At 37.4% G+C, this 21,872-nt stretch overlaps 1 protein-coding gene across 1 annotated transcript in view; it reads left to right on the top strand.

Moving 5' to 3' along the window:
* Window positions 1–551: 551 nt before the first annotated feature.
* Window positions 552–21,872, top strand: part of Cen (cerebellar degeneration-related protein 2-like) — a 190,654-nt gene continuing 169,333 nt past the window's right edge. Inside the window, exon 1 of the mRNA XM_067786150.1 lies at window positions 552–796. Within this exon, the coding sequence (XP_067642251.1) occupies window positions 700–796 (97 nt within the window). The 5' untranslated portion in view covers window positions 552–699. The remainder of the gene's footprint in view (window positions 797–21,872) is intronic.

The following is a 21,872-nucleotide window of genomic DNA, read 5'->3' as shown; positions in this document are numbered from 1 at the left end:
TAATTGCTAATATATTTTGTGTCCTATTCACTTGTTAAATTGAAGTTTTTAACTGTGAGAAACAAAATATTGCGTTAAATGTGACGGGGCTTTTAACGCCAAGTTCTTATTTGCCGTAATCCAGTGTGTTTTACAGCTCCGGCTCACGCTAAATTCTCACGGGAATGCTCTTGATCATTGAGAAACTTGAGAAGCAGATGTCGTGATATTTTCGCACACGTGAAATGTGATAGGCGGATGTCGCCGCTGTTTTTCATTTCACTCATACGGCGAAAGGCTAAGCAGCGACACTTATTTTTGAAAAGTAGGTTTATTAAAGGCAGCGTTGCCAAACTAAAGACAAGAAATTAACAAATTATCTGGCTCACAAATTGAACCAGACTTCTATCTGGATTTATCTGGCTCAAATCGTTGTTGATTCATTTACATGCAAAATTATTTATATGGCTCAGGGTTTTGCCACCGGATGATGGCTATTATTAAAATTAAAGTTAACATACAACTCTGTAAGCTATGCACCGCTATTTCCTAATGCTGATTTTATTCTTTTGAGTTCTTTTCTTCGTTGTCTCAGCTGCTGTTAAACGGTTTGGGTGTCCTCGCGTGTAATTTATGTTTTTTTATTTGTCCGTCTCAAATTTTGTGTAAATTTAAAAATATTTATTTAATTAGTGTACATTCTAAAATAAGTTTGGAAAAATGGATTCGACGATTATACTACGTTTTGACTCGTTCGATGTTTTAGATGAAAATTTCCAGTTTGTCAGAATGTTTCTGATCAATATGTCTGAAAAAGGTGAGACAATTTTTTAAGATGTTTACTATTAGTATATACATTCTTATGTATAGTGTACATATGTATGTATTATTTGTTAATGTGGAGCAAACTAATGGGCCAAATTCAAAATATTAGGTGCTTGGACGAAGGTGATAAAGTACGATGGAAAAATATTTGAATAATGGAATAATTGTTTTAAATATTCGAACTTGGCATAGGTACTTTCTCACGATTTTAAACGCTTCTTCTGGTTTAATGATTTCTAGTTTCTAGGGATATAAAATTAACTGTGAGACCATTTGAACCTCTCTGTTTTTATTTTTTTTAACACTACAAATTTGAAAGAGGCCTTTTTAAAAGAGCTGTGGGTATGTAATTATATGAATACTTATAATAATGCTCGGTTATGAGGCACGCAGCTTTATATGACGGACGTTCCTTTCAGAAACACTTGTTTGGTAAGAAAGCCATTTGGATGGCCTACAAAATAATTTATTTTCAATGTAAAACGCGTAAAGAGCAGCCATTTAATTAATCCTTATAAAAGATTCTTTGGAACATTCATAATAATATAACGCCTCGCCAGCATTCAGTAAATGTTGCAACAGGGGACACAACTACTGTTTTCATACATACATTCATCGCTCGCTCAAATGGGCACATCTCTTTCAAACGATTAAAAAAAAAAAGCAGTAGAATATTGCTATAAACGTTCGGATGTTCTCACTCTCAATTACTCTACAGTTCCAAGCTGTTTTGAAAATTTTCTAAGGTTCAGAACAGAACCTTAAAATACCCTTAAGCGTCAAAATTAGGCAGATAAAAAAAATTAAAAACCTCTTTTTTTAAACGGATTATTTTGCGCATGATACACACTTGACTTACCCGTGGACAATGACATTTCATCATCAAAACCATGGTACCTACCAGACCAAAAATTTTAAAAACAAATTTTATGTGATGGATTTTATCGACATCCAAGATGATTAAAATTCATAAAATATTCGAAGAAAATTGGGATTTTGTTCGAAAACGTAAAAAACATAAACGTTTTTTGTGCGTGGGAGTGTAGAGATCGGAATAAAAATTTAACGGAAATAAGACGGTAATGTTTGGAGGCACAGAACAACATTTTCATGTCACAATCTTATAAATCCTTTGAATAAGTTACAGAAGAAGCAAAAGCAATAAAAGTCGGACACTTAAACATATTGAATGTACTTTGTGTCTAAAACAGACTCACTCCATTTCACCCTGAGCACTTTTGAAAGAAAGGACAATTGGTCCTAGTGGTGGACGCAACCCTAACATAGTCTCCTATGAAAACGGGATTGTCCAATAGAGTAACTCAAACAAGTTTTTAAAGGTGCAAAATATTTAAAAGCCAGATTCAAAGAAGACAAAGCTCTGCTCGAAAAAAAGCGATAACGGGTTCAATGGGGATGATACTCCATTCCAGAATGATATCCAGCCTCAGAACGATAGCAATATAATCAAAACTCGGTTCCAAAATTCGGAAACAAGTCCGGAAACCAGCAACAAGGCTCCAAACAAAAAGAAAAAAATATTTGAAGCCATGCTTTCTTTGACCAGCTTATAATTACAAAAAAAAATATAGCAGTACGTTTAATTAAAATATTTTTAAACAATTCCTTGCGTTAAGTGAGCCTCTGCGTAGAAATTGGGAATACATGTCGTTTACAAGTTTTTAACCGTTTTCATGTAATATGTATAAGATAGACGAGATTCTATGACATCAACTTTTAACAGCTAAACTTGAAAATTGGTTATAGTTTATACTTCATATTTATACTTCTTAAACTTAATTCTTAACATCTTAGCTCCTTTCTGTGATTAAAAAAAAATAAAAAATATAAACAAAACTAAAATTTTAGATAACTTTACAGAATGCCTTACTTTTCTTTCAATTTCAATGTATTAATTTAAGTGTTAATTTTATATATGTAAACATATATAAAATATTGTGATTTGAAAGAAAGTTTATAAATCTAGTCTAAAAAAATCTAATCTAATGTATTAAACGCCCTTGATGTTGTATAAAGATATTATTATATATTTTACAAATGTACTGTGAAGGAAATTACCATACAGAAATGTTATAATTTTTTTCTTAGTAGTGAAAATCTGTCAACTCAGAAAACAACACTATTTATGAAACTTCAAATACCCACAAATACGTCAAAAATTTTTATCTCGAACTATCTTCTTTTTATACCACGGTAATTTGTTGATCAACATACTTCCTGCAATAATTTGACAGGTTGAACTTGTCGTTTAATAAAGACCTAACATAGACAGAATTAGGTAATGTAAATTTTAGGAGGTACCATAAAAAGTATCTAAATTTAATTTGGCGAGGCACCTTAATGTGCGCGCCTTCATATGTCCGTTTCATAATTACTTTTTAGGCACCTCGTTTAGATACCGATATCCATTTTCATTTTCAAAGGTAAGAGTGCTTGCCATGATTACTTTTACTTTCACTTTCAGTAACGTGACTTCATTAATATATGGGTAAAAGTGCTTAGTTGAATTGAGGATTTCGATCACAGTGCACTGTTCAATATATGTATGTACGAATATTTTCGCATTGCTATGAACGTACAGCGGCAGATCGTTGCCGGCAATATCTTTTACTTGAGGGCAGGGTGCTCTCCATACGCCGAATTTTTCAGGCTCATCCGACCAATTCAATATTTGACAATTGCCGTTGTTTGCCACGCTATCACGGTTATTCGTGAGCAAAGCAATTGCAACAGGTGTCAGCAGCTATCCTCGCGCCGAATAAAGCTGAATGCATCCGCAGAGGGACGCAATAAATTATATGCAAATTATAGATGTAGCGAATATTTGTATTCCAAAATTGGACCCAGACATTCGAGTTCGATTATTATATTCAGGACCTTATTTCATAGTATTCACAGGGACAATTTTGTCACGAAAGAATTTTGTTGTTGTGACGAAATTGTCGTATTATCTAAAGATCAATAGAATAACGAAAAGAAATAAATTTGTGTTCAATATCATGCAAATAAAGAACACATCCAAATTAGTGCAATATACTCATTTTCAACAAAGAACCTTCACATTTTGAAAATTTACAAACAAGTTACATAAGTTCAATATGTCAGTTTTAGTATGAATGTAGATACCCATCATGATTCAATTACTACAGGTTTGTTCCCCAAATTTAAAAATCTGGACGTGTTGCTTTTACGAAATAAGGAAAAAGGGGAATATTTCAATCCCCCTCAGCGAAAATTTGAATAGAAAAGTACCTTTAGTAGTAAATTAGTAGTGTAAATGCCAACAGGTTTTGGGGTGAATAATTCATTTTCTACTAAATATTTCGTAAATTGATAAAGGAGAGTTTTATTCAAATATACACTATCTCAAAATATGTTTCACTTTGCACCCAGAGTATATTAACTTTGATTGGATAACGGTTGGTTGTACAGGTATAAAGGAATCGAGATAGATATAGACTTCCATATATCAAAATCATCAGTATCGAAAAAAAATTTGATTGAGACATGTCCGTCCGTTAAAACGATAACTAGATTAAATATTGAGATATCTTCGCCAAATTTGGTACACGAGCTTACCTATCTGGACCCAGAATAGATTGGCATTGAAAATGAGCGAAATCGGATGATAACCGCGCCCACTTTTTATATATATAACATTTTGGAAAACACAAAAAACCTCATTATTTAGTAAGCAATACAGCTAGAATGTTGAAATTTGACATGTGGACTGATATTGAGATTCTTAATAAAATTTGAAAAAAAAAATGTTTAAAATGAGCGTTGCACCGCCCACTTGTGATAAAATCAATTTTACAAATATTATTAATCATAACTCAAAAATCGTTAAACCTATCGTAACAAAATTCGGCAGAGAGGTTGCCATTACTATAAGGAATGCTTTGAAGAACTATTAGCGAAATCGGTTAAGGACCACGCCCACTTTTTTATAAAAGATTTTTAAAAGGTCGTGGACGAATAAAATAAGCTATATCTTTGCAAAAAAGAGCTTTATATGAATGGTGTTTCATATCCCAAGTGGATTTATAACAATAAATAGGAAAAACTTCAAATTTAAAAAATGGGCGTGGCACCGCCCCTTTTATGACCAAGCAATTTTCTATGTTTCGGGAGCCATAACTCGAAGAAAAATTAACGGATCGTAATGAAATTGTGTACACATATTTTCCTTATAGCAGAAAATATTTCTAGTAAAAATGGACGGGATCGGTTAAAGACCACGGCAACTTAGATATAAAACAAATTTAAAAGAGTCGTAGGCTAGAATAATTAGCTATAACTTAGCAAAAAAATAGTTTAGAATCAATGCTATTTCACTTATCACGTTTTATTGTAAGAGGAAATGGGGAGAAATTTTTTTTTAAATGGGCAGTGCCACGTGTTATGTAGAAAAGTAATTTATCTGAAATGAAACGTACAATTGAAGCTCACGCTGAGTATATAATGTTCGGTTACACCGGCCACCGTGGTGTGATGATAGCGTGCTCCGCCTACCACACCGAATGCCTTGGGTTCACACCCCGGGCAAAAGCAACATCAAAATTTTAGAAATAAAGTTTTTCAATTAGAAGAAAAGTGTTCTGATCGGGGTCGCACATTGGCAGTGTTTGGCAAGCACTCCAAGTGTATTTCTGCCATGAAAAGCTCTCAGAGGAAACTCATCTGCCTCGCAGATGCCGTTCGGAGTCTGCATAAAATAAGTAGGTCCCGTCCCGCCAATTTGTAGGAAAAATTAAAAAGGGGTACGACGCAAATTGGAATAAAAGCGCGGCCTAAAATCTCTTCGGAGGTTATCGCGCCTTACATTTATTTATCAAAATTATTTACATATTTACGAATAGCTCAATTCCTTACTTCGAAAGCCCATACCTATGATTTAAGGGATAACGAAACAAAGAAATGACTTTTGTTTATGGCTCAATCTCTCTTTAGAGCAGGGCGCAGCTGGTTGCTGTGCATTGTAACAACTGCTAGTAACCTAATTATTCAGATAACGACACACGAACTAGGATATCTAATTATTTTTACTTAATTCCAAATTTTGTTCAAATGTGCTTCGAAAAAAAGGTGTTGCTTTTAGAAAACTTCGACTTTTTTCCAACACACGCTAATGTACATATATGTATCAAACCAGAAAAAAGTAATTACAGCTATCTGGTAAGTAATTCTGAAGTCCAAGTATATTTTTACTACAAATTTATAAGGAAACTAGCAGATCCGGCAGACGTTGTTCTGCCCTAACATTGGTCAACCTCCATAACTTTTAATACATTTTTACCTTTTACTCTCCCGCCCCTCTCTGCCCCTTTTCCTTATCCTTTTATTCACTACTACTTCTGGCTTTCTCTTTCTCCCTCTCCGTCTTTTCCATCCCTTCACTTCTCTCTACTTCCCTCTCCTTTTCCCACCCCTGCTCAGCTATCCTCATCTCTCCATCATCGTCTAACTCTATCTCCTCCTCAGTCTCCTCCTTCCCTCGTTTTTCTTCTCTCTAGTTCTTTTTATTCTTCTCCATCGCTTATTCCCAGTCCAAGTTCAGTCCCAGTGCTAGAGGGTTGTATGTACATATTTTCAATGCTGTTTCATAAAAAAATAAAAAAAAAAGATTTTGTCTAAAAACAAAAACTACGGCGTCGCCCACCCTCACCATTTTGGGATATGAAAAATAGATAAGAACCGATTTTCAGACCTGGTCAGTGTACTCATAAAATTTCATGAGAATCGGTCGAGTCGTTTCGAAGAAAGAACTCCTGTGACACTGTGACACGACAATTTTATATCTAAGATTTCGACGTCTTTTTTTAAAAAGTACTTTGAAGTAAGCACGCCCTTGATACGTATCCGTACTTGTACTTTCAATTTGGAAACTAAAGTTCTATGATTCTTCTGATGTTTACTTATATTTCAACTACTTCCGTACTTATACTTAATTGGCACTCTTGAAGTGTATAATCAGTATTTTATAGGTTTGGTTAGGGTGTATAAAAATATCCCGACTTATAAAATCCCTAAACACATGGTCGCGACACGACCAAACCCCAACACAACTAAAACCCGACCTTATATCTCGACAACACGAAGATTGAGAAACCACACATGATGTCATAAAATATACACATCAATGGTATTATTCTATTTTTACTGCACAACAACAGTTATCCGATCAAAAAACCATTACTCGTTCTACATTACTTTTGTTATACTTAGCTGAGCAGAGCTCACAGAGTATATTAACTTTCTTCGCATAACGGTAATCCGTAACGGCATAAACTAATCGAGATAGATATTGACTTCTATATATCAAAATGATCTGGGCGAAAAAAGAAATTCATTTAGCCATGTCCGTCCGTCCGTCCGTCCGCCCGCCCGTAAACACGATAACTTGAGTAAATTTTGAGGTATCTTGATAAAACTTGGTATGTAGGTTCCTGGGCACCCATCTCAGATCCCTATTTAAAATGAACGAAATCGGACCGTAACCACGCTCACTTTTTCGATATCGAAAATTTCGAAAAACCGAAAAAGTGCGATAATTCATTACCAAAGACGGCTAAAACTATGAAACTTGGTAGGTGGGTTGACCTTATGACACAGAATAGAAAATTAGTAAAATTTTGGACAATAGGCGTGGCACCGCCCACTTTTAAAATAAGGTAATTTCAAAGTTTTGCAAGCTGTATTTTGGCAGTTGCCGAAGATATCATGATGAAATTTGGCAGGAACGTTACTCCTATTACTGTATGTGTGCTTAGGAAAAATTAGCAAAATCGGATTTAAAAAAGTTTTTTTAAAGTCAAATTTTAACAAAAAATTTAATATCTTTACAGTATATAAGTAAATTATGTCAACATTCAACTCCAGTAATGATATGGTGCAACAAAATACAAAACTAAAAGAAAATTTCAAAATGGGCGTGGCTCTGCTCCTTTTTCATTTAATTCGTCTAGAATACTTTTAATGCCATAAATCGAACAAAAATTTACCAATCCTTTTGAAATTTGGTAGGGGTATAGATTTTATGACGTTAACTGTTTTCTGTGAAAATGGGCGAAATCGGTTTGAAGCCACGCCCAGTTTTTATACACAGTCGTCCGTCTGTCCTTCCGCTCGGCCGTTAACACGATAACTTGAGCAAAAATCGACATATCTTTACTAAACTTACTTCACGTAGGTACTTATCTGAACTCACTTTATCTTGGTATAAAAAATGGCCGAAATCCGACTATGACCACGCCCACTTTTTTGATATCGAAAATTACGAAAAATGAAAAAAATGCCATAATTCTATACCAAATATGAAAAAAGAGATGAAACATGGTAATTGGAATGGTTTATCGCCGCAAAATATAACTTAAAAAAAACTTTGTAAAATGGGTGTCACACCTACCATATTAAGTAGAAGAAACTGACAAAAGTTCTGCAGGACGAAATCAAACGCCCTTGGAATCCTGGCAGGAATACTGTTCCTGGTATTACATATATAAATAAATTAGCGGTACCCGACAGATGATGTTCTGGGTCACCCTAGTCCGCATTTGGTCGATATCTCGAAAACGCCTTCACATATACAACTAAGGGCCACTCCCTTTTAAAACCCTCATTAATACATTTAATTTGATACCCATATCGTACAACACATATTCTAGAGTCACCCCTGGTCCACCTTTATGGCGATATCCTGAAATGGCGTCCACCTATAGAACTATGGCCCACTCCCTTTTAAAATACTCTTTAATACCTTCCATTTTAAACCCATGTCATACAAACACATTCCAGGGTTACCCTAGGTTAATTTTGCTAAATGGTGATTTTCCCTTAATTGGCTCCAAAGATCTCAGCTGAGTATGTAATGTTCGGTTACACCCGAACTTAGCCTTCCTTACTTGTTTTCTAATAGTTTAGGGGAAGAGTCTAAATAAACATGCTCATGTGGACTGAGCTGATCCCTTTTTTTGAGCATGTTCTATGGACATACCTGCTTATGCCTAAATGGATGCTGTCGGTCATGTACTCTTGGTTCTCCTACGGGTGCTGTCGGTCAAGCCGCTTTCGTACCACTACGGGTATTGCCTTCTTTATTCGCTGATGAGTACGTTCGGAGAGGTCATCTTACTCGTGAGTCAGTACTTGCCAATTTTATTCTTTTTAACCTTAAGTTTCCATTTACCTGTTTATGCCTAAATGGATGCAGTCGGTCATGTACTCTTGGTCCTCCTACGGGTGCTGTCGGTCAAGCCGCTTTCGTACCACTACGGGTATTATCTTCTTTATTCGCTGATGAGTACGTTCGGAGACGTCATCTTCTTACTCGTGAGTCAGTGCTTTCCAGTTTTATTCTTTTTAACCTTAAGATTTGACTTTTTTCCAAACTTAATACAAATGGTTAAGTTTGGAAAAAAGTCAAATCAAATAGCCCAAAATTTCCTAAAAAGAAAGTTGTTAGTATCTTCCTAACTATAAATTCTATGTCGAAGGCCCTAGGTATACTTTTATCTCGCTAGATGGCTGGGCTCTTGAGGTATAGACCAAAACGTTTACCCATGAAAGCTGATGAGTACTTTAATACAGGGCATTTTTCGTTCCCATGGGTGACTAGGTTATTGAGATATAGGCCAAAGTGTGGACCCGGATACCCCACGAATGTGTTTATACAATATGGATATCAAATAATAGTTGCTCATGAGTGCTTTTTTTCGTACCCTTAGGGGACTTGGTCTCGAGATATAGGCCAAAAGTGGACCCGGATACCTCTAGAATGTGTTTATAGAATATGGATATCAAATAGAACTGGGACTTGCGCTGGGACTGTAACTGGAACTGGTGCAGGAACTGGGAATAGGGGATAAAGAAGGAGAGTGAGAAAGAGATAGAGTTAGATGAAGATAAAGGGATAGAGATAGATGGAGCGAAAAAAAAGTGAGGGAAAATACGGAAAGGGAGAAAGAGACGCACAGAAAAAGAAAGGCAGAGGGAGGAGTGAATAAAATGATAAGGAAAAAGGGGGAGAAAGCTTGAGGCAGAGTAAGAAGTAAGTTGGGGCATGAAAAAATGCATCATATTTTTGACTTCAACTTGTCGAAACATAACTTTTTCATCTGTTACTACTTCGAGCTTACTCAAGACTTTCACTAGCATATGTACCTTGTCGATGGTGTGATTGCTTACCCGAACTCCCTGTTATGTGTCCCAGAACTTTAGGGCATTCCATCTATGCCGTTCTGTTTCATAGGAGGGCTGCGGGATTTGGTGACCAAGAACTATGTATATTGGATGATTTGCAGCCAAAGGGTATACACGGCTGTATTTCGATGCAACCTTCCCAATATCTTGTGTTAATACTAAGGAAGAGAAAGGGCGAATAGAGTCACAAGCGGGAGCGGACAAGATGTGTCGGACTCGGCAAAATTAACGGAAATTCTATAAGCTCCGTGAAGAAACAGTAGTTGAATCCAATCAGAGAGCAAGATTGGAGAAGGGTATGTATCAGAGGAAGTAAAAGAAGTTACCCACAGTACCGTGCAGCTTTATGAATTGTTTAGCGCTTAGAAGCAGCCAACAGACCTGGCAAATGGGCGCTTGGAATGGGCAGTAAAAGTACAGTTTAAGAGTTAAACTGCGACATCATCTTAGTTTTACAACATCATCTTAGCCGCATGCTTGCTACAAATGTGAACTTCCCCCAGCCTTCGTAAGTTCTATATCCTGATTACAAGAAGGTTGGAATTGCAATAAAATATTTAAAAGTTTGAGATATTGTTTTGGCATTGTAGAGAAAAAAAAAAACTACGATAATCCAACAAAAGGTATAAGCATTTCGCTCCTGCTCACTGAGTAATCCCAACTATAACCATTAGCGGCTAGTGAGGACCAATTAGACTAGGCGCATGATCATTTGCAGGGAATGTTTGTGTAAATGTATTTGAAAATAAGTAACTAATGACTTAAGTAGACATAGCATTTTTAAGGTTACATCTAAGCATTCGTGCATTCGAATTCGCTTTCACATTCACAAATATCAGAAATAAGACACTCGCAGCAACCCTAAAGCAGACCTACTATTCATACATATAAGAAAATTGAATATGCCATTACAGCGAGGCATAGCATGGGCGGTTGACTGGCAGACATTGTCATCTTCTGAGCTCCTGTTGTTATAGATTGGTCGGCGGACTCTTGTTGGCTGACAGGCCTAGTGGCCTAATAGAAACGAAATATATTGTAACGAATTTTCTGCAAATCCTCTTACTTGCAATCCTCTGCTAAGTTCGAATCACTAAACTGTTGAATAAATAACTCCAATATTGAATGATGGAAAAATGGCCTTTATTAAGTACTTCACAATAACACTCAAACTGTGCAACGAATAGCTTAATAACCAAACTGATATCTTAAAGGAAACTGACTTTCAAAATAATAGTGCTATTGCTCGCTAGATATCGTCTTACTCGTAACTGCTTGACAATTCAAATCAAACTGAATTCCTTCTTACTCGCCTGCACCGCTTTTATAGTTTACGCTGCATACTTCTAGGCTCTTCGATTTCCAGAAGTTACTAGTTGTTTCGGCTACAAAATCGCCAGCCACAACTACGTGCACAAATTATTGCCCTCTCTTGTGACCACTCAGATAAGATATATGCATGTGTTTGTAGTTTACAGTCTCCCGCACACACATAAGCGTATAAGTAAATTCATCGGTGTGTGACATCTCATCTCTCGCTGCCTTGTATGTAAATGTTGCTCGTCGGAATGTGTACATATGTGTAGACGCAATTATTGATTCGTTTATGTAGATACATAATGATTGAATTATTGATGTGAATTCACGTCACTGCTTAGCATCGGCCTGGAGATGGCAGCACTCCTCAGTTTTGCTAATATTCGTAACACTGCCCTCCACCTAAGTCTGATCGTCCCGATCAGACAAATCTCCCAATCTAAACGCCGCTAGCATCTCCAAATGTACCACTCTTCTAATCCGTGGTTTCCCAGTGGTTTGTATGCGGTAGATGGTATCACTGATCTTCTTCACAACTTTGTACGGGCCTTCCCAACTGCACCGAAATTTGGCTGGAATACCTTTCCGCCGGTGAGGTTTGTTTAACAGTACCAAATCTCCCGCCAAGAAACCTTCCGAATTAGAGTTCTTGTCATGCCAGTGTTTCATCTTACTACTCATTACCCTGGGCCGTTCCTTCACACTCTGTTGTTTGGTCAATGAACCACTTCGTTGAGCTTGCGCTGGACGGATTTGCTTTGCATAATCGGTATCGTTCCCACATTTCACAAGAGTAGTGCGCTCTGGCTTGAAACTACCCTCGCATTCTTTCTCGGAAATTCGTTGCTTCGTTTTCCTGCGTCTTTTAGGTTTTGTCAATGCCAGTGTTTCTCTCGCAGGTACTTTTGATTTTGATTTATTTGGCCCATGTCGAGTCTTTTCCACCAGTACCCGATTACTGCTGAACCCTTTTTCCAAACTAAAGTTAAGTGGTATGTCCTGGTTCTTATAGCGCATAGTTTTCCTCCGCATATCGATCCTGACGTCATGGTCAACCAAGAAGTCCACTCCCAATATGACTTCATCAACGATCTCCGCCACAACGAATTTGTGTAGAACCATGACTTTTCCAATTAATACCTCACATACCACTTCGCCTTGGACTTGATTATATTCGCCTGTTACCGTACGCAACCTTGCTCCAGGTAATGACTTTACTCTCCTGCAGACCAAATCAGATCGAATCAAGGAATGAGATGCCCCCGTATCTACAGTCAGTACACGCTCTTTACCATCCACATTCCCTCTGACGGTAAGACTGCTTGATTTCCTTCCGATTTGCGACACAGATATCACAGGACATTCAACAGCCGGGGCAAGTTTTCGTTCTTTACATTCGACACGCTCTTGCTCATTTCCGCCAGCTTTGCGTTTACGGCCACCCACAGTGTTGGAACTGTTAGGGTTGGTGTTGCAATAACGCGCAATATGCCCTGGCTTTCCACACTTAAAGCATTTGACTGCATCATTATTCTTCTGCTGCGTACCCTTCAATGCTTCCAAAATTGCGCCTACCCAGTCTGGCTTTTCCACTTCCACGCGATGAGCTTTGTACGCTGGCTTACTCAAAAGTGAGGCTGTTTCCTGAGTCAGTGCATGCGATACCGTTTCAGCAAACGTTAGTTTTGGATTCGCATATGTAGCCCGCTTCGTTTCCACATCTCGTATGCCATTTATGAAGCTCTGGATTTTTACCCTTTCAGTGTATTCCACGGGTGCGTCTGCATTTGCAAGATGAGCCAATCTTTCAATATCTGAAGCAAACTCCTGCAATGTCTCATTTGCTTTTTGGTAGCGGTTTTGCAACTCAATTTGGAATATCTGTTTCCTATGCTCGCTTCCGTAACGTCTCTCTAAAGCGCTCATCAATGTTTCGTAGTGGTTCCGCTCGTACTCTGGGATGGTCTGTAAGATTTCCGCGGCAGGCCCTTTCAGTGCCACGAACAGAGCTGCAACTTTATCTTCAGCATTCCATTGGTTCACTGCTGCGGTCTTCTCAAACTGTAGCTTAAAGACCTGAAAAGGAACAGAACCGTCAAAGGATGGTGTCTTTACCTTTGGATTACTCGCTGAAACAGCTGGGCGGTTTAGTTGTAACTGCTCCATACGACCTTTTAACGCTTCTATTTCGGCATCAATTTTGTCCTCGAGTTGTAAAATTTTTGCATCCTGCTCTTCCAGTTTCACAAAGAGCTGCGCTGATACCTGTTCCGAAATTTGTGCCGACATTTCAGATGTACGTGCCTCTTGCGCTTCCAGTTGAGATGCCAAATATGTCTTCTGTTCTTCCAATTGTGTCTCCATCTTTGATGTAATCTGTGTCGACATTTCTGCCATACGCGTTTCTTGTGCTTCAATCTTCGATGTTATGCGTGTCTCCTGCGATTCTAGTTGTGATGCCATATATGTCTTCTGTTCTTCCATCTTGGATGTTATACGGTTCTCCTGCGATTCCATATATGTCTGCTGTTCTGCCAGTTGAGATGACACTGTCGATGTTTGAGCAGATATTGCAGCTAAAATCATGTTCAAGTCTGTACTGGTAACCGTCTGCGATGTTTCGTTCTTCCCTTCAATTTTTGTTGTCTCCTCGCCATCAAGATGAAAGACATGCTCTTCCACATCAATTCCTTCTGCTTCCATTGCTTCTCGTAGCCGTGCCTGAAGTTCGAGTTTAACGCCGCTTGTATTCAATCCACGGCTCTCCAACTCCTTCTTCAGTTGCGGGATCTTCAATTCACTTAACTTTGCCATGTCCTTGTTGTCCTCTAGAATTTATTCAACAATTCCTCTTCTGACACCAATTGTAACGAATTTTCTGCAAATGCTCTTACTTGCAATCCTCTGCTAAGTTCGAATCACTAAACTGTTGAATAAATAACTCCAATATTGAATGATGGAAAAATGGCCTTTATTAAGTACTTCACAATAACACTCAAACTGTGCAACGAATAGCTTAATAACCAAACTGATATCTTAAAGGAAACTGACTTTCAAAATAATAGTGCTATTGCTCGCTAGATATCGTCTTACTCGTAACTGCTTGACAATTCAAATCAAACTGAATTCCTTCTTACTCGCCTGCACCGCTTTTATAGTTTACGCTGCATACTTCTAGGCTCTTCGATTTCCAGAAGTTACTAGTTGTTTCGGCTACAAAATCGCCAGCCACAACTACGTGCACAAATTATTGCCCTCTCTTGTGACCACTCAGATAAGATATATGCATGTGTTTGTAGTTTACAGTCTCCCGCACACACATAAGCGTATAAGTAAATTCATCGGTGTGTGACATCTCATCTCTCGCTGCCTTGTATGTAAATGTTGCTCGTCGGAATGTGTACATATGTGTAGACGCAATTATTGATTCGTTTATGTAGATACATAATGATTGAATTATTGATGTGAATTCACGTCACTGCTTAGCATCGGCCTGGAGATGGCAGCACTCCTCAGTTTTGCTAATATTCGTAACAATATGATATTGCAAAATTATTTAGTCTATGAAATACAGAAAAGTATGCGTCAAGGGCAGCGAAGTAAAAGAGCGCACCCTAATTGACTTTCTCCCCGTTATTGATGGCCACGAAGGTTGACCGGCCTGCCGGTTACTTTGTACTTACTTATTTTGCATCTACAGTATTTTGGCGCTTTGTGGTCACGTCGCTGCAACCATGCGCCAGTGTTACACGAGGATATTAACATTAATTCGAAATTTCATGAATCCACAAGCTTGAAGTAGCATTTGAGTCATGAGGTTGCAACAATTTAAATTCAATAGAAAATCTTCATTTTTACCAATCTTTTACCTCTTCGTTGCGGCGTGAGATATTTCCTGGTTAAGGCAGCTAAGGCAGTGACTTCATCACGCCTTTCCGTCATATGAATTTGTGTTTTTTGTTTTCATTGCAAGCCTTCCTTTTGCTTTCATGTAATTTTCTTAGCTTGTTGTTATATTGCAAATTGGTTTAATTCACAGTTTTTGATGATAATACAATTTTAAAGGATTGGCTGCTAACACAGGTAGTGGGTCTTGTCGATGAGCTGGGTTGGTGATGACTACAAGTTTTTATTTTGGCAAAGGCATACTTGGTGGTCCATACAAATTTCGTTTTGTTGATGAAAGTTATATTGAAGGACGGTCATAAATGACCCCTGTTTCATTAATTGGCGCTTAGCGGGTTAAACATTTTTATAGCTAAGTGGAGTGGCTCCCCAGAAGGAGAAGCTCGCTTAGTCTGCATAATAGTCCGTTGTGATAATAATAAATAAGAAAACATAACAATATTGGAGTCGTGTTACTTTTTGATTTTTCCTAAAAATTGCATGGATGGGAACTATGTACATGTTTTGTACCGATACCGAACTATAAATGAGCCTTTGAAAACCCAATTTTTTCCGCCATCTAATTCTGAAAGGAGAAGGGCCTTTTCATCCTACAAGTTTGTGCCCGCCGTTTACTTGGCTGAGTCGATACCTGTCAGTACAAAAGTCGACTACAGATTCCCAGCGAAGCTCCGAATTCCTGACAGCCATCCACATCCGTATAACTTATACCCTTTCGGGTCATTCCGCCTGATGATTGTAAGAGATATTAGCGAGGTCTGCATTACCGACCTTACCTTGATCGCACCGCAATCGATCTCAGAGCCTTGATTGCCTCTTTGTTACACGAGTAGATATTAGATTCCCTAACTTTAGTTAGGAGAGCATGTCATCCATCGCATCCTTGACGGCGGTGATTAACTAGAAACAACAGTCAATCAACATGACTGCTCATCTATTTACCATATACAGACAGCCCTGAAAAATATCGCGCATGGTGTCCCGAAATTTACGCCTGGCCTGAATTGTTATTGCATCTACGTAGGCACCCGCCGCAGACACTGGCTTCGAAGTCCAACTCTAAGTAGAGGTGACAAAACACCTCCGTTCTGCAGGGCTCTGCAAACAATTATCTCAAATGTGGTCCTCCTACATCCTACAACCTACCATCGAGTTTTCGATAGCTCAGGGTAGGACATTCTTAAGCGTCACTCTTTTCTAAAAGATGACCAGAGTCAAGTCCTGTGAACTCACTGCACGATTATCATAATTGAATCTTCCCAGAGATGCCGTCGCAAACTAAATACCCAACATATGTTACTAAATGGAAATACATCTAGGTATTTATATAGCGAGGTTACTTTAAAGCTGCTGTCCATCTTAGCAACACCTCTTGATAGTTTTGCTTACATTTGTAAGTCTTCAAGCAATAATATTTACCTATCTGCGTTTTGGATCAAAATTGCATATACCACAGGAAGCTGCCACGTTGTTTCCCATCGGGTAAGCCACAAACAAAAAGCAGCTTTTGGAATTCCCTTGCAACGAATTGCAATAATTTAAAACTTCAAGACAATCAGGCATATATTTTTTTAATCCAGGGTTTGTTATCAGTTTCATATGGGGAACCGAATAAGTCCATATAAGCTCGCTTCACAAGGTCTGCCAGATTCAAATGAAATTCCTTGAACATTAACAAGCCACAATAAACCAAAAACTATTTCGATTGTTTGTACATATTCTCCTTGATGAACTCATAATAAATACCGCAGTGGATTACAGCAGTTACTACATCTACTATGGTAATATGTCAACTGAGAAGTGTTACCCGTATTTCAAAAACCCGAGCTGCTAGGAGCAATTTGAGATTAGGGAGATTTGAAATCAGCGACCCCAATTTAGTGAGAAACAAAATAAAAACTCCATGCAATAGGAAAAAAGTGCCATTTTGTCCACCAGTGTAATCTATGCGTTTACATATGTTTCAACCCTAGGAACTAGATTATAGCTGTACAATTTTTACATACTTAATAGAATGTCGTTCTTCTAACTAGAGATTACACCCTAGAGATTGTTCTAAGGCTAGGAAACAAAAGTGTCATCTATAAAACTTGAAAAATTTATATGGGAAACCTCAATTGGCCTATTCTTCATTAGCGCTGCAAAAATGTGGAACATGTTTCCAGAAAGTGTTAAAGCTCGACTGAGTAGAAGCAACTTCAAAATGCAAACAACACAATATTTTTGTATCATTGATTTTTTCTTGTATACAAGGCAACTTCTAATCACTTCTTTTTTTCCTTCCTTGTTTTTCCTCTCCTCCTCTCATTTCCAACCAAAATTTCTAAAATATCAATATTATTTTCTATTGTATATTATAAATTGTCATTTTATTAGTATTAGGCTTTATTATATATTTTGTTCATATTTTTTTTTTTTAATCTCTATATATAATAAAATTGTAACATGCCGATGCATGGTGGGGAATTTGATCATTCTAGCTGACCAAAATTCGATTTTTCAAAATATTCTAATTTTTTTTAATTGTATACTCCCTGGTGTTCCTAGATGTCCACTGAATAGTATACATACCCAAAAACCCATCTGCAACGTCAGCGGAGCTAACCGCGCACATCTAAAATTGTATAAAAATTGTGTGCAGTTCGATGTATTTTTGGATTAAAAAAAATATACCCTTCTAACCTAAATCTTGTTCACTTGTTTAGCCTTAATAAAATCTAGTTACGTTTTCTTTTAGGACAGGTAAATGTGTTTTTATACTCAGTTGAGCAGAGCTCACAGAGTATATTAAGTTTGATTGGATAATGGTTGGTTGTACATATATAAAGGAATCGAGATAGATATAGACTTCCATATATCAAAATAATCAGGATCGAAAAAAAATTTGATTAAGCCATGTCCGTCCGTCCGTCCGTCCGTCCGTTAACACGATAACTTGAGTAAATTTTGAGGTATCTTGATGAAATTTGGTATGTAGGTTCCTGAGCACTCATCTCAGATCGCTATTTAAAATGAACGATATCGGACTATAACCACACCCACTTTTTCGATATCGAAAATTTCGAAAAACCGAAAAAGTGCGATAATTCATTACAAAAGACAGATAAAGCGACGAAACTTGGTAGATGAGTTGATCTTATGACGCAGAATAGAAAATTAGTAAACTTTTGGACAATGGGCGTGGCACCGCCCACTTTTAAAAGAAGGTAATTTAAAATTTTTGCATGCTGTAATTTGGCAGTCGTTGAAGATATCATGATGAAATTTGGCAGGAACGTTACTCCTATTACTATATGTACGCTTAATAAAAATTAGCAAAATCGGAGAAGGACCACGCCCACTTTTAAAAAAAAAATTTTTTTAAAGTAAAATTTTAACAAAAAATTTAATATCTTTACAGTATATAAGTAAATTATGTCAACATTCAACTCCAGTAATGATATGGTGCAACAAAATACAAAAATAAAAGAAAATTTCAAAATGGGCGTGGCTCCGCCCTTTTTCATTTAATTTGTCTAGGATACTTGTAACGCCATAAGTCGAACAAAAATTAACCAATCCTTTTGAAATTTGGTAGGGGCATAGATTATATGACGTTAACTGTTTTCTGTGAAAATGGGCGAAATCGGTTGATGCCACGCCCAGTTTTTATACACAGTCGTCCGTCTGTCCTTCCGCATGGCCGTTAACACGATAACTTGAGCAAAAATCGACATATCTTTAATGAATTTAGTTCACGTGCTTACTTGAACTCACTTTATCTTGGTATGAAAAATGAACGAAATCCGACTATGACCACGCCCACTTTTTCGATATCGAAAATTACGAAAAATGAAAAAAATGCCATAATTCTATACCAAATATGAAAAAAGAGATGAAACATGGTAATTGGAATGGTTTATCGCCGCGAAATATAACTTTGGAAAAAACTTTGTAAAATGGTTGTGACACCTACCATATTAAGTAGAAGAAAATGAAAAAGTTCTGCAGGGCGAAATAAAAAACCCTAGAAATCTTTGCAGGTATTACATATATAAAGAAATTAGCGGTATCCAACAGATGATGTTCTGGGTCACCCTGGTCCACATTTTGGTCGATATCTGGAAAACGCCTTAACATATACAACTACCACCACTCCCTTTTAAAACTCTCATTAATACCTTTAATTTGATACCAATATCGTACAAACACATTCTAGAGTCACCCCTGGTCCACCTTTATGGCGATATCTCGAAAAGCCGTCCACCTATAGAACTAAGCCCCACGCCCTTTTAAAATATTCATTAACACCTTTCATTTGATACCCATATCGTACAAACATATTCTAGAGTCACCCCTGGTTCACCTTTATGGCGATATCTCGAAAAGGCGACCACCTATAGAACGAAGGCCCACCCCTTTTAAAAATACTCATTAACACCTTTCATTTGATACCCATATCGTACAAACAAAGTCTAGAGTCACCCCTGGCCCACCTTTATTGCGATATCCCGAAAAGGTGTCCACCTATAGAAATAAGGCCCACTCCCTTTTAAAATGCTCATTAACACCTTTAATTTGATACCCGTATCATACAAATTAATTCTAGAGTCACCCCTGGTCCACCTTTATGGCGATATCTCGAAAAGGCGTCCACATATAGAACTAAGGCCCACTCCCTTTTATAATACTCATTAACACCTTTCATTTGATACCCATATCGTACAAATTAATTCTAGAGTCACCCCTGGTCCACCTTTATGGCGATATCTCGAAAAGGCGTCCACCTATAGAACTAAGGCCCACTCCCTTTTAAAATACTCATTAACACCTTTTATTTGGTATCCATATCGTACAAACTAATTCTAGAGTCACCGCTGGTCCACCTTTATAACGATATCCTGAAAAGGCGTCCACCTATAGAACTAAGGCCCACTCCCTTTTATAATACTCATTAACACCTTTCATTTGATACCCATATCGTACAAATTAATTCTAGAGTCACCCCTGGTCCACCTTTATGGCGATATCTCGAAAAGGCGTCCACCTATAGAACTAAGGCCCACTCCCTTTTAAAATACTCATTAACACCTTTTATTTGGTACCCATATCGTACAAACTAATTCTAGAGTCACCGCTGGTCCACCTTTATAACGATATCCTGAAAAGGCGTCCACCTATAGAACTAAGGCCAACTCCCTTTTAAAATACTCATTAACACCTTTCATTTGATACCAATATTGTACAAATAAATTCTAGAGTCACCCCTGGTCCACCTTTATGGCGATATGTCGAAAAGGCGTCCACCTATAGAACTAAGCCCCACTCCCTTTTAAAATACTCATTAACACCTTTCATTTGATACCCATATCGTACAAACAAATTCTAGAGTCAGCCCCGGGGTACCTTTATGGCGATATCTCGAAAAGGTTTCCACCTATAGAACTATGGCCCACTCCCTCTTAAAATACTCTTTAATACCTGCCATTTGATACGCATGTCATACAAACACATTCCAGGGTTACCCGAGGTTCATTTTCCTATATGGTGATTTTCCCTTATTTTGTCTCCATAGCTCTCAACTGAGTATGTAATGTTCGGTTACACCCGAACTTAGCCTTCCTTACTTGTTAATTCATATGTTAGATTTTTTATACGGCATGTTTTAACTGATTTATTCTACTTGAAATACTACAACTTTTCAATATTAAATTTTTTAAAAACCTTGCAAACAAAATATCTTTTTTTCATGGCATATCATGTCAGTAATTTTTTGGCAATACATTAGCTTGTGTTTGTTTCAAAGTTTAATAACAAAAACGGCTATGCATACCCGCGATTTTTTGAGTGGTGATCAATTTTGTAAGAGATTGATACTCCTATTGGCAAAAGGTGGCAACCTTGTGAAAACATCCTCAGTGGCAACACCTAGGCGAAAATTCTTAAAATGTAATACTATATCGAGGTACCAAATTTGATTCAAATCGGTTAAGCCGTTTCCGAGATGATAGTGGATTTACAAAGAAATATAAAAAAGGTGAGGTGGGAACCCTAATTGGCAACCCTACATAAAAGTATCAATAGAAATTCGGAGTAAAATATTTTTCGTTTGATACCCATATTGACATACATACATATCTCATGTAATGCCAAAAAATTACTCCGGGTCCCTCCATAGTAATTCTACGCGGAACACCGTGAATTTACTGTCAAATAATTCCTTTCATAATAATGAAGTGAGACAACTACTTTTTTAATAGAAATAACTGCTGTTTTAGTTTTGGCCAGCTAGATTGATCAAACATCCCACCGTGCGATGTCTGTATATTGAAGGTATAAAAGAAAAATGTATGCCAGTGGTCATTATTAGAGCAACTGAGTCCAAATCAACAGTTTTTAAAATTTTTGTCTGTCTGTTTGTTTGTATGTAGTTTGAACCGGGCATCACTCCAAAAACCACTGCATCGAATTTAATGCGACTTTCACCGTTGTGAAAATTTAGGGTCCATTTTAATCCAGTAGGTCACTAGGATATAGATTCCAAAATATGGACACCGGTAGCCCTAGAATGTGTTTGCACAATATGGATATCAAACGAAAGCTCCTTACAATCCTAATAGAGATATCACTTTATTACGTCCAGT

The sequence above is a fragment of the Eurosta solidaginis genome, chromosome 4, assembly GCF_040869045.1.
Source record: "Eurosta solidaginis isolate ZX-2024a chromosome 4, ASM4086904v1, whole genome shotgun sequence".
In the NCBI taxonomy this organism is placed as follows: Eukaryota; Metazoa; Arthropoda; class Insecta; order Diptera; family Tephritidae; genus Eurosta; species Eurosta solidaginis.
Note: the sequence above shows the minus strand (reverse complement) of the source record. Positions and strands in the feature narration are given on the sequence as shown.